Source organism: Pezoporus occidentalis, unplaced genomic scaffold, assembly GCF_034315485.1.
Source record: "Pezoporus occidentalis ecotype Australia unplaced genomic scaffold, CSIRO_AGI_Poc_V1 ctg209, whole genome shotgun sequence".
Lineage (NCBI taxonomy): Eukaryota > Metazoa > Chordata > Aves > Psittaciformes > Psittacidae > Pezoporus > Pezoporus occidentalis.
Window position 1 is genome coordinate 729,210 of NW_026913953.1, and position 14,849 is coordinate 744,058.

General features: G+C 37.0%; 1 protein-coding gene across 1 annotated transcript in view; it reads right to left on the minus strand.

Annotated features, from left to right (window-relative positions):
• Positions 1-580: 580 nt before the first annotated feature.
• LRFN2 (leucine rich repeat and fibronectin type III domain containing 2) overlaps positions 581-14,849 on the minus strand; it is a 218,012-nt gene continuing 203,743 nt past the window's right edge. Inside the window, exon 3 of the mRNA XM_062619077.1 lies at positions 581-1,089. Within this exon, the coding sequence (XP_062475061.1) occupies positions 1,080-1,089 (10 nt within the window). The 3' untranslated portion in view covers positions 581-1,079. The remainder of the gene's footprint in view (positions 1,090-14,849) is intronic.

Consider the following 14,849-nt stretch of genomic DNA (forward strand, 5'->3'; position numbering starts at 1 on the left):
CAGCAGTATCCTCTACCAGACCTCTTGTACATTGTCTTTCAAAGTAACATAGAGAAAAATAATAATTTATTGTAATGTACCTTTGAATGAAAAAGACTGCAAAAAATTGATTTGCCATGGTACTGAAGACAGAAAAGAGAAACTTTAGGTAGCACTGTTTGATTTCAATTCATAGCACAAACTCAGTAACATGAGGCACTGCCTGAGCTCATTTCTTTGCCTGCTGAAATTTATCAAGCTCCCAAATAAGCCAGATTTATAGGAACATACACAATGTAGCTATTTTTTGCTATAAAATTATTGTTTTATTTATTGCTTTAATAACTTAGTCAAGGTTGGATGGCGCTTTGAGCAACCTGGTCTAGTGGAAGATGTCCCTGCCCATGTCAGGGGGCTTGTATCTAGATGAATTTTTATGTCCCTTCTAACCCAGACCATTCTATGATTCTGAGATTTTATGAACTCTGCTAAGAATTTCACACTGTAAAAATTTAGAAGACCTTAAAAGATTTTGTTGTGATGATCTTATTTTTTTGGATGACAGATGTGACAGGCAAATGCAAAACTGGTTTACTTTCCTGTCATGTGTGTAATCTCCCATTTTTCTCTTAGGCATTTACCTATCCAACACAATAGACCCTGCTTTTGAAGGCTGCATTTTTTATTACAAAAGACTGTACAAACTGACAGTAAATTATCTAAAGCACTGTACATGCAATTGCATAACACCATTGCCAGATACTCTACAGAAAGATGGGAAGGTCAAAGATGTTAGAGATTTATCTCAAGCTCACTTGAAATCTGTATTTGTCTGCAGTAGTTTCAGCTCTTTAGCTCTAATTGCACAGTTTTTTACTTCTAAAATACTTCATTATTTTCTTTGTGTACACTTACTTGTGTTTAATTAAACAGAAGAGAGTTACACAGCAAAACTAGTGATTAGATTTAGTCTTGAGATACTTGCATATTATTGAGAATAAATTAGGAATTTTCATCCTACCTGTAAAGCTCTAGTTGTTTACCTGTCTGTCAATGTTTCTGTTTGTCCATCTATCTCAGTTTCTGCTTGGAGAAAACTTTCAATTCATTCTGAAACAGAATACAACATTTGTCTGGAAAATCACAAAGTAAGAATTTGGGAAAGCTATCTGTATATGCGTGGCTCACGGAAATCTGTGTGAATTGGCAGATCATTTAGATACATCATAAACTTCATTATTTATAAATTAGCAAGAACACAGCTAATCTAAAGAAAAAAAAAAACACTGCAAACCCAAAACAACAACCCAACAAATAAAATGCATTTAATTCTAGTAACAGGAAAAAACCCAACATGTATTTCATTCTCACACTTCCCTTCGTAACCTGAAGTTCACACCCAGTGTTGTCCCATTACCCTGGTTCAATATATTACGATGATTTTGACATATTTTTTTTTTCTCAAGTTTTCCACAGAAAAACAATAAAGCAAGTGTGTCCTGTACATGCTAAGAGGATTCCAGCTGACCCAAACACACAGCAGTCTTCATTAGTGAGATACATGTCTGTGATTCATTAATTTTAAGGTAACAAGCATGTGTCTCTGTGGGGAAAAGCAGACACTGAAAGAGAGTCAAGCAAAGGAAAAGAGAGGAAAATGTTACCATAGAATCTTAACATATCAAAGCTTGCAAGGAAAAGTCACCTTGCTTTAGAGTGTCTTTTTTTTTTCTTTTTTTCCTTCTTTTCTTGCTCTAAAAGGGCAATCCTAAGGAAATCAAGAGAGAGTAGACCTGACATTCTCTGAAGCCCAGTCAACCTGAGGAAAAAAAAATAAAATTATCTTCTTTTTCCTTCTCTTTCTATTTGAGGAGTGAAGTAAAGCAAAACAAGTCAAGAAAAACTCCTACTGTAAAACAGAGAATGTCTTTGCAGCTTTTCCCCAGATAACTCAAGGAGCTTGCTCTACAAGCATGTGTCTGCATTTGTTTAATAAGAATGGCAGCCAATAGGTTAAATGCTTAATATAAGGCTGTGATTCAGCAGGCTACTTCCATTCACAAAAAATACTGAAGCTCAAACTTTACGATGTTTTTGGTTTCACTGTTAGGTGTATATGCTCTCCTGAGCAGGAATCCTAGAGCCGAGTACTGACTTTATTTTACAGCTCTCCCATACAAGTAAAGGAATGACTTAACTGAAGCTGTCCTAAGGAGAAAGCAACAGAGAGGCAAATTCCCCAGTGTATTTCTGATGTGGACATATTTTTGCATATTTTGGTAAGAGGGCAATTTTTTTACCCTCCCAAACCAAAAAAGGCCATGATCAATTTTTTCTGATTCACCCTTGCCTCTCCTATTTACATAAAAAGAATAACTTTCTGTGATGAGTGCCATTAATTTCAGTGAGCCACCTGGGGAATAACATAACACTTCAACGGAATTAAAGGAGAACCAAACCCTCTAGAGGGTAAGTAAAGACTTGAATGGAGGATGACAAGTTCAATGAGTATGACAAGCAGTTGCTGTGGCAAGCTATGTATAGGCTGGATATCAGGGACCATTAGTAGCTGGGAGACCTTTCAGATTTCCATATTGACTCAAGGAATTTTTTTGCTAAGACTTTTTATAGTCAATTGTCAAAATTCTTGAGAACAGAGTTTACAATGCTTGAGGGAGGGAATAAAATCAGAATGAACAGAAAGTACCCCAACTGCTTTTTTCCTACTGATGCTCATCAAATGGTAAATTGTTTCGTTTAACTGCCAGTGTGAAATGTAGAATTTGATTACTACCTAGCTACAAAGGTAGTTATCGGTTAATAAATTGTCTGGTTCTTATTTAAAACAAATCATATTAATTGCCTTAACCTCAGCAGCATTTCCACAGTTCTTCCCTTCACTGCGCTTATGTTCATATTTTGATCCATTTCCCATTCTTTTCGCCTCTTAAAATACTTTTTAAGAAGAAAATATTTTTCATTGAATCATTCAAAATTTTAAATATTCCCTCTAATTCTCCCTACAAATATTTCAAGCAGCTCCCTTCCAGAATAAGCAATCATTATTATTTATTAACCCAGTAAGGCTCCTAATCTCCTAATCTTTACTTTACATATCATTCTTGTTCTATATTTCTAAAAGGTGAAAAAGCAGTTTTCTTGAAATGCTTGAGTGAACTTTGTATTATATAAAATAAAATATTCTTGGTTATTCGCTTTCCTTAGTTTAAGTTACCAAACACCCTGGTTTTACTCAAGTTTACAGGAGGCATCTACCACATGCTATATCTAACCTAAATAATTTTGCCTGTGCTCATCACCTAGCTTCTGAATTGCTTGTGCTGGCTCCTCCATTTCTTTCTCTGCTAGAGTAGCTGGCTGCTGAACCTAGAGACTGTCAGTGACTTGAATTTCTATATTGTGTCAATATACAATATTTCCTGCTTATCCAAGATTAATTTAATCTGCCATCATGTTCTAGATCTCCAGTGACTTTAAGTACAGCTGGGGAATTTCACAGGCATCTGCCGGCTATTATTAACTGAAATAACCTTCTATCAGTTTTCAGTCAGTTGCTGTCTACCGCTTTTGCTGGCTTAGTAGCACATTAAAAAACACTGGTCCCAATATTGACCTTTTTGACACTTCTCTATTGACCGTCTTTTAAACTCAGAAACATTCATTTTATGGGTTGTCAGAATTTAACATACTACCTAATTTCTAATAGTACCTGGCCTTCTTAGTCTATTGACATTGTCTTTACTTTAAGTCTATACCAATATTTCTTTACGGATGATCATCCTAATTGTCTGAAATGTCCTAAACCAGTTCTATCCACATGTAATTTTTATCTAGTTAAAGAAAAATACAGTAAAACTCACAGTTGTCAAAAAATACCATTATTATGTGTAGGATTACCTTTTTTTTTTTTTGCTATGTTTAGCACTTTGAATTGTAAGATCACAAAATACTTTAAGAAGGAAATAAAAAATACCAGCCATTCCAATTCACTGGTGTGGAAACTCGTGCATGCTGTACCTAAAACTGCATAGTTAGTGACAGAACTCAGGGGTTCCAAATTCTAGTTGACTCCCACTGAGGTGTGCTGCCTCTCTTGGTGGCACATTACCAGTCTCCCTGTTATAGAGCCTCAGCTGATGTGAGGTATAATTTCCCATGAACACGTGATTACTTTGAGGTAGTGAATATGAAATGCAGTACAAAGACATAGTGTGATGCACACACAGAAAAGGTGTCTGATGTGTTGGCTTAGAAGGCATTCAGCTCCTGTTTATGGTGAGACTGAGCAGGAGAGAGATACCAGAAATAATAGGAGCTGAAGGAAGAGGACTGTGTTTTCTTTTTTATTAAAAAAAAAACACAATGAAGTCATTTTATTTAACTCTGGATAATAGTTATATTGTATATGACTGTGAAAGAAATTGAAATTAGCTGGCTAGAACAGATTCGTAAATGAATGAATAACCTCTGGAAGTAAAATTATAATTCACACAAAATGAACATTTCCCATTTGTTTCAAAATGTTTCTTATGATAGAATGTTTTGCAGTGAACAACTGCATTTAAGCAAATCTGTGTGTCTTTAAGAAAAAAAAAAGTGAGTAGAAAATGGGTGAGAGGAGAAAAAAAAAATAATAGTTTATAGGAATGAAACACATTTAGCTGTAAAAAGAACAACATACTTAAGACCCAGTTCTGTGAGTTCTGTAGCCCCATCATATAAGACCACCGTATCTGTCAGGCATGATTGCCTTAGTGAAGCCATGTTGGCTTTCACCAATCACCTCGTTGATTTCATGTGCCTTATCATGCTTTCCAAGATTTTGCCAGGCACAGAGGTGAGACTGACTGGTCTCTAGTTCCCTGGGTCATCCATTTTCCCCTTCTTGAAAATAGGGGTTATGTTAGCCTTTTCCCAGTCATCAGGAACTTCACCTGACTGTCATGACTTTTCAAATATGACGGACAGTGGCTTAACAACTTCATTTGCCAGCTCCTCCAGGACCTGTGAATAGATTTCACCAGGTCCCACGGACTTGTGCACATTCAGGTTCCTAAAATGATCTTGAACCTGATCTTCTCCTCCAGTGGGCCTAAGGTGTTCATTCCCACAGTCCCTGCATTTGTCTCTTGGCACTGAAGACCAGAAGGGTGTGATTAGCAAAAATTTCTCATGTAATTATGCTATCTTTTCTTAGTCCTCTGCGGTACTACCTTCTTCTGCAGCTATTTTATTAAAGCTTTTTTTCCAGCCAGAGGACAAACTGTACTTTATAAATAGTTTATAGATTAATGGGTAATTTCATTCGTGTTCCAGGATTTTCTTGTTGTCACATTATGAGGCTCTGATCTACTTTTATTTGATTGCTAGAATAAAACCTGCATCTTTCCCAAGTGAGCTTTCACATACCCAATATTCCCTCTGTGCAGCGTGAAGATCATTCCTTGAATGAACAGTAAAGAGCTGAAAAAGTTGCGTGTGGGAATGTCAGAAATGAATAAAATGCAGTCAGTGCCTTGATGGTAACCTCCATTTTTGGAAAGGAAGTAATTGTCAAGTTACATAAGCTGCAACATAAAAAATGCTGGCAGTTGTACTTAAATATTCATATCACTTAATGAATTTGTGTGACAATTGCATTTGCAGGACAAGGGAAGGAGTGAAAGAACTCAAAATGGCTTATGACCAAACTCTTGCATACCCACATAGTTTCTTTAGAGCTCAGTGAGGTAAACATGGAGGTAGGAGGCTGCTGGGATGTTTAGACCCTACTTGTTTTGCTACTCACTGAATTATTCGACTGTGTAAGAAAGAGAACGTAGCCCATTTGTAAAGCAATGAGGTGTTAGGAGTCTGGGCTAAGGTTGCCTTTTAAAGTAGATTTGCCTAGTAATAATGTGATGGTAGCAGTGTTTGGTTTTGAGTACTGGATCAGAAGCATAGTTAATTTGACATCACCTAGGAGACCTGTTCCACCAAAGCAGAGAGGATATGCATTAGAGTGAAGCTGTAGGTGAATCAGTGTTATAGACATGCCTAAAATGTCTGCCTATTCCTGGTCTGACTTTGGACCACTGCACAGCTTCCTATATTTCCATTTGTCCTCGTAGCTGAAAGAAAGGGATAAGGGAGGGGCAACTGAAGATTGCTAGAAAGTAATAGCATGAAATCCCATCACCAGTCTAGGGTTCCTTTCTAGGCAAAGGCACAGCTCAATTTTACTTCTGACCTTTCCAGCAACTACATTTGCTTGTGCCTGCAAACCACCTGAGAGGCTTTTGCTCTCAATCTAAATATTGTGCATCCATCAAGAGATTAGTAGTTGGAGACAGACATTCCAGTGCTGCCCACATTGTTTAGAAAAATGTCACCACAAACCACCTAACACATCCCTTGAATTACATAACACATCCCTTGAATTACAAAAGCGACGTTTACACACCATCTATAATGAATAAACCATTTCCAATGTAAATGCTAGGAAATCCAAGAGAGATTAGCCTGAGTAATGGAGTTAGAATCAAGCTAATATTTTTGTGAAATTATTGGCAAGTCCAAAATTCTCCTTCACAGCTTTGTTAGAGAGGTAAAGTCTGTGTTAGACTCAGAGGCAATCAATGCAAATTTGTTTTTATCAATAATCTTTGCTCTGATGAATGAAATGAGCTATATTCCCAGTTGTGTGGCTGAACCTGACAGCCCAACACAACAAAAGGTCTGCAAGAAAAAGGTTTGAATCTGTGGAAGTACAAGATGAAAGAGAGGAAGGAGTGATGTGAACAGCCCTGGAGCTGAATGGAGGTACATTAAATACAGAGGGAAGAGCAGGATCCACAGTGCTTCTTTACTTTGTCTGATGTGTAGTCTGACCAGTAGTAGGTGTCTCTGATACACTTCCATTCAAGATAGTCTCTATAGTCTCATATCATAGTCAGTAGAGAGAGACGGTAATTTAAAGATAATTATTCATTTAAAAGCAGGTATTTAAAATAGGTGAGATGAATCACACTTAAAATGTACCTATTTCTCTCCATTGACTATAAAGAAAACCTGGGGTGACTAGCTCCGAGGCTGACGCCTACACTACGCATCTAAAGTTAGGTAAATGAATGCCGTCCTAGCTGTCATCTTAAACACACATTGTAACATGTAATTTCTTTTTCTTAAAAAAAAAAAAAAAAAAACAACAGAAAAAAAACACAAAAAATAAAATTCAAAAGCATGACAACATGTTAAGATAAAAAATATCTCATCTTGATACTTCCTATAAAAATATCAATTCTTGTTTTGAATTTTCTATTTCCCTTAAAAAGTTCCAGTCTTCATGTAACTATTTTTATTATGAAGAAAGCTTTTTATATAAAAAACATGACCTGACTCTCTCTGGTACATAAAAAGCAGAGGGAATGTTCCAGCCCAGTTGTCCTTGGGCACCAGTGATAAGAAAGCTCCATGGGGGCCAGTTTGTCAGAAGTGGTGGTAATTTCATGGCCAAGTCATTAGGAGTTGGGCTAAGAATTGCAGATCAATTTCACATGGATTCAGTTCTGTTGTCAGGTAGCAATAACTTCTGGTCATTATTGAACTGGACTGGATTTGCACCACAGTGGCCTAAAAAAGATAAATTTATTACCAGTTCTTTGATCCATCCAGTCGAGCAAAATAGCCTTGCATCAAAATGTATCATTTATTTCCTTATACCTTACTGTCAGGAGTGTAACTATTACAAACCACCTCAAACAGCAGTAGTATGTAGTAATATAGAGCAATTTAAGCATATTGGAGCTCAGAGCTTTCTAGTACTGTGAGACGACAGGTTTTGGAGGGCAAGATATAAGGTGAGGAAAAATTGCTTGTCTTATCTCCAGACAGCAGTCACTGTCTGTAAACATCCTACCTATTCATGTTTGCTGGGTCAGGAGGGATTTTCAGAGCACTTTGAAACCTACATTAAGACTGTCTTAGAATTTGAAAAGACCTAAGGTAATTTTCTTCTGCCTGCTGTGACTTCCTTTTCCAAGTTCTAAACCTGCATGACTGATAGGTGGGTAATTTCCAAATTTCAGCTTACATCCCTCATCTCGGCCAGCAATAAACCTGAAAAGTGCATTGTGGCATGGGGAACAATTGTAGCTCAATGCATTAGTCTTCGTGTTCCTTTTGCATTTGTCCATTCAACACCTTTGGCACTTGTCATTTCCAAGTCGGACTGAATTAGTTGAGAGAAATCAATGTCACTTTGTAACCTTTGAATATTCTTTTTTTCCAGTGAAGTGCTTCCCTAAAAAGTGGTTAAGTTGAACAGCAGAGAAGTCAAGATTTGCTGTCACTAAGGTCAATATCAAATTCTCTATTGGATCAGTCATTCACTTTCTGTCATTTCACTTAGTACAAGCCCAGGTGCTTTTTCATTCGTCTCATTCATATGTTTTTCCTCAGCCTTTTTTCTCTGATTCAATTTTTTTCTGCAGTCCTTTATGATTAAATGGTAATTGCAAACCAAGCTTAGTGTTGTTAAATTTGGTATTCTGGATTAGAAAGGTTCAATCTCTCCTGGGAGCAATTGAAATAAGAAACTTAAACTCTTCCTGCCCACAGACAATAAAAACGCATTCAGTTTTTGTGGAACACCTAAATGTGTGAAATGTGGCAAAAGGCGCAACACACTCACCAGGCTGTTTAGTTCTGGAGAAGCCAATTTCACCTCAAGTTTTGGAGAAGATCCTTACGGATGCCTAACAAGTGCAATTTAACTTTAGAGACTTTTTGGAACACTTAATTTCTATATATTTCAGTTCCTACAGAAAAGCTGACAGCAGCATAGCAGGATTTTCTTTGATCTTTTGTTTGCATAGTAAAAGAGACTGGATATTTCTTTGGGCCTTTCAGATGCCCTATTGCATTTGGCTCAGGTTGCCTGATGCCTTAAGTTCAGAAATGTGTTCCAGAACTGAAGACACATAGTTAAGGACTGGGGATGGCTATAGGAACTCATTTCAGGAGTCTTTGCATAGTATCAGTGTTTTCAACAGCAGCTTGTCCCCAGTCATGTAAAAAGGTCAGAAACCCACCCTCCAAAATTAGCAGGAGTTGCCAGCCCTTACCCAGCAACCCTTTGCAGAGAAACACTACCTGTCAATTAGTCTCTCCACAGCTGCTGATGGTCACAGGCATTTTAATTTCTCCCTCCCTTGATTGTTTCCTGTTGTTGACACTTTTCAACCCTTGAGCTCTGCCAGATAGGATGCTTTTCAGAGATGAAGATGATATTGCAGAAATAGAGCTGGTCTTGTTGAGCAGCCACATTGGGTTTTCCTTACTTTTATCTGTGAAATATTAGTTGTCCTACTTAGTTCCTTATTTTACTTATTTCCTTAGCTTCTTTATTTACTTCTGTTTCTAAGCTGCCCTTGAAATTAGACTCATTGTAACAACGTAATGTACAGGCAGTTTGCTGACTGCATCAGATCAAGCTTTATACTATTCTATGTGTATTGAAAGAGCATACATGCTGCCAATAACAAGTATGCACTGTCCTTGTGCCCAGCTCCTGCTATGTATTACAAATCTCAGAAATGTGGTAATTACTTTGTCTTAGCTGCAAAATTACTTTTATTGAATTGCAGTTAGTATCCTGTTATTTGTACTTGTTTTTTTAGGGTTTTTTGACATTCCTTCCCCTCCTTTTTCTTCTCCATTTGTGGAAACACAATAATGCCCTTTGATCCCTGAAATGCTCTGTAGCTGAATTATCAGCTTAGGTTTGCAACCTGTTTGATACCATACAGTCTGTGAAAATGAAGAGTAGTACTTTCCCAACTATGTTTTATGATTTTGGCCAATGTCCAGGTTAATGCATCATGCATAAACAAATGTACTTACGTGTTTGTAATTTGCAGCTTTTCATTATTTAATGTGAATGAACTGTTTGTAGCCTGCAGGTGGCTTGTAGTGTATTTGTTATGAACACTTTTTGATTCTCATATTATATGATTGACCATATAGTGTATTGTTGTAGTATTTTTTATATTCTATTATTCAGTTTAAATCAAATCTTCTCAGGTAAAACCTGGGTGGTCTCCTCGTAAGAAATGTTAATTCAAGTATTTTGCAACTTGTGTTTTCCATTCACGTCAAAAAAATCTCAGGAGCATGCCAGATCTGAATACTGCTATTTCATAGTATAAGCAGATGTGTTGTAAGGAGGGAAAACAACACTGAAAAGCCCTCAACAAACCTTTAGGCAACAGTTTATGGGAATGTTTTCAAAACTCTTCCCCACAACCAAGTTTTGTCCATGGAAAAGATGGCTGCTTCAGTGTAGCAGAAATAGAGTCCTGAAAGTAGTTATGTAAATATCCTCTTGTCTACGTATGTCTAGCAAAATTCCCTTCTACATAGAAGGTAAGCCCAAACCTGTTTGTCATGAGCTGAGATTGAAGTGATGGGAAAGTCTGTATATATAGTTTAAATAGGAATTTCATCTATAAAAAGAAACACCGATGCAAGCCTTCACTTGAAACATAATCCTTCAGAATGATAAATCCTATTTTGAAAATTTCCTGGCACTAGGTTTTGGCTATGACATCTTATTTGAGCAATTAACTTATTTATTGTTCTGTACAGTATATAGCTATTTTTAATGGTATCTTTAAAAAGATTGATTCCCATAATAAATCTGAATTGGAATACTGGGGTAGTACTCAGTAATTTTTCCAAACTAGCAATTTGTTTCTAAATTTGACCCAAAGGATCTATAGGTTAATTACGATACAAATAATCCATCTTTCAATGGGCAAACTGCATTTTATTTTCTTTTATGACAAAGTAAATAAAATATTATTAAAATAAAAAAGTTAAATTTAAAATCACAGCAGAAAAAGTTAGAAGGAATCCTGAGAAGACACATAGCCCATATTCCTGCTCTGGTGACATTAACTGTTATTATCTGAGGGAAGCTTGTCCTTTTTCTTAAAAACGTCTCATGATGGAGATTCCATACCCAATTTAGTGATTCATGAGCTCTATCAATAGAAGGTTTTTTTAATGCCTTACCTTAATTTCCCTTATTGCATTTTATACCCTTTTACTGTTTGTCTTAATGTCATGGACAAGGAAAAGAGATGCCCCTTTGCCATTTGGGGCATCCTCCTGCATATTTGCAGGCTGTTTCCATATTTCCTTTCATTATTCCCTTACCTAGACAATCTTTCTATTATTTCTAGATCTCTGACAATTTCTGTTATTTTCTGTCTCTCTCGAAAATGGCTACATCTCTCTTAAAGGATATCCCATAATTGTAATCCATTTTTGTTTTAACTACTTCTTTATGAACTTTCAAATTGACATTAATGTCCGTGTTTTCTTAAAAACTGGAGCACTAGGGAGCTACTACTAATCACATGTTATCAGAGATCATAATTTTTCTGATTACAATTGTAATAAATAATTACTTTCTCTGTCTGTGGCACTATTGAATTCATGGGTCTTCAAAGAGTTTTCTGGATTATGAACTTGTTACCCGAAACAAAATCCAAATAAATCAGAAGAGATATTTTCACTGAGTTAATGAATGGGATTTGGATTATGATATAACTTTTGTCAGGTTTAGACTAGCATGACACTTTTAATGTTATGGAAGTTTTTCAGTAGTGTGAAATTGAAATGAACCTGAACCTCTGTTAACTTTAGGAATGTAACACCTGCTGTCCCATAACACCCAGCAGTGAAAGATGCTTGTGTCACTCAGCATAACAGGAAAAGTCTATGTGTAACTTAGCCACTGAATAGGCTGGTGTTTAATTAGTGGCATAACCTCTTAGTTTTATGAAGGGGAAAAAAAAAAAAAGAATCAAGAAAAGTATTTATACAGGAAATTGTAATCGTACAAGTCTTTTCCATTCTGCATTTGAAACCTTCATGCTTAGTTCTTTGCTGGTGCCCTCATCACCTAGATGGTGGGTTTTACACAGTCCAGGGTCATAGCCTTGAAATGAAAAGAAAAAGATCAGCTCTGTTTTAAGCCCTTTTGCCATTATCATGTGTACATAGTCTTTCTAATGATACATACTCAGTATCTGTAGATTGCAATGGAGGAGCGCTGTGCTCCTGTACTTTGACTTCTTTTTTAATTTATACCTATGTGACTACGAATTTCAATTTGTTTGCAATTCTCTTCCCCTTCCCTGGTGTTTACGGGCCCTTGTTAGCTATTAAAAGCAAGAAGGAAACATAAGAGTACGCCAGTTAAATGCCTAGTGCTTTAGTTAAACAGTATTTGTATTGTACTCAGTAGAATAGATTTCTCAGAGTAAGCCATACTACAGACACTTGATGTAGATCCCACTTGCCCAGGTTACAATATAAAGCTCATGGCCTCTTCAACTGCAGGAGTGAGACTTCCTGGGGGCATTGTTAATAATATGTGGGGAGATCTAATGAATAAATGGTGCACTGAACACAGTCTATATGGCATGCCCCATTGTGTCCTGCTGCTTACTGGCGACAGACCCTCTTGGCCACCTCTGTTCTTTGCTGCACTTTTCTTCAGGCTGCTCCCTCCCCAGGTTTCCTCTTGTAAATAAATCAAAACAGTATTAATAAAACCTATTTTGTTCATGTTTCAGGTTGCTGAAAAGGACTTATTCCTAAAGCACTTGGTGAGACAAAAATGAAATCATGCTTTGTCATGACCTTGTCAGATTAGGCACTATATCTTCGTTAGAAATACAGAAGAGGTTTTTTCTCTACTGTAATGTGTGACTGCTTTCGAAGGCAGATTTCTTGGGCCTAGGAGTGTTATCCTGGCCTAACTGTGATGCTTAATAAGATACAGAGCCAGTCCTGTCATCTGTACCTTCTCTTCAGCTTTGGCAGTTTGAAATATTATGGCAAAGTATTATGGCTCCAATTCTGCAGAATTATGACACATTCTAACATCAAATTGAAGGCATTTCTCCAGGAAATAAGGAGTGCTGTATGGCTTCCCCTGGGAGAAATTCAGTCCACTGCAGTTGTGGGGTAAGAGGGGATCTAGTGATCCAAGTGGAAGTGAAACAAGCCCCTGCAACAGTGGTTATTTAACAAATACGTGTGTGTGTGTGTGTGTGTGTGATTGCGTTTATTTAGTTGGGGTTTTTTTTTTTTTGTTTTTTTTTTTATTTTAATCCCTTTCTAACTGCCTGTGAGCAGACCTGGTCAAAAACAGCCCCCCAAAAAAACAACCAATCAACCAACCAAAAAAACCCTATTTTGAATATGCTTTCATTTGTTCAGATGCTTTTATCAACTTCCCCCAATGAGTGTCAATGCTGCTGAGTAGAGTCGCTGTCCATTGTGTAGCACCCTGGAACATACTATAGGTCAAGGAAAGACCAAGGGGTTTGCTTCAAACCCCTTTACTTCTAGTCTGGGTGATAATCACTGTTGTGAGGTGTCCATAAAATGCTATGTGTGCAATCTCTTGCACTCACACCCACACACTCTTCCTCCTCCTCCTCCTCCTGTTTTCATATGCTTGCCTGGATAATGGAAAATCCCCTTCCTACCACCCCACATGACATCTCAGTTGGAGATGGTATCACTTAATTGTGAAAAAAATAAATCTCCTTCTACAGCATTTGTTTGAAAAGGAAGGTTTCTCTGGTCTCTATGGCTCCTAAAGGAGCCATCTGTAGCAGAGTTAAAACATTCATATTTTTAAAAAGCTTTCTTATTGGTATTTATTTTACTCTCCTGACAGAGGGGCTGAAAATGCCTTTCTCTTCTTAGGATCATGCTTAATCTGCTGTTCGTTTAACCACATTAAAGCTGACCCAGTCTCCTACCTTAAAATGACTTGGGCATGACTTCCACATGTATCAGTTTTACGTTGCCAGTATGGAGGAATTGTAGAATGGTTAGAAAAGAACCTTAAGATCATCTAGTTCCAACCCCTGCAATGAACACTGTGCCTTTCATGGGTTTATTTTGGTTTTTTTTGTGAGTCAAAAAGGGATTCCTCCATCCATTTGCAGGAAATAGAAAAAAAAGCAGCATGGTTTCACATCTAGATGTAACAAAGCCGAGTGCTTTGCTAACACATTAGCATCTGGATAGTCTTATGATTATGACGAACCATATCATGACCATCATATACTTGATGGTTTAATTCAAATTCTCAAAAGTCCTCATCCAACTGTCCCATTCTTCTTCCCAGTAGTAAATGCGGAAATTCACACAGATCTGGACTGCCAATCCTGTACAGCAACTTCACAATTCTTTCTTCAGTAAAAGGCTCTTGAAATAGGCATTAACATTAGACAATTTTATTGCCTGTATATACTCCCAAAGAGGTATTAAGAGGTACTAGTATTCAGTAATCATTAGGTTCAGACTTATTGACATGAATAAGAGTATGTCTGAATTTTCTTTCCAAGGAAATGTATTTTTTCCTAGTTTTTCCTACTTTTCTTTAAAGTTTGTGAAAATTTTCTCCCAGGAGCTTTAATACTCTGCTTCCAGCCAGAACAAGCTTGTTGTTATTTTTCAGTTCTTCTTCCTCTTTGTCCTGCTAAAAGACAAGAGTCAGAATGCTGCAATAAATAATAGACGAGGGACCACCCTTTGGGCAAGTAAGACCTACCACAAATAAAAAAGCCTCTGAGAAATGTAATTCTGAAACAGCTAGGACGTTGAATGCATTATCTAACAGTTCTTTTCTCTCTTCACTAGTTTGTTTTAACGTTAAAAGACAGTTTATCTGCAATGTTAAGCCCAGTTTCATTTCTGGTTCTTTTATCTTCTCCAGATGGATTCATCTAACACATCCTGACAGCCTGTAATTTTATGCAGCCAGTGATGGGTAATAG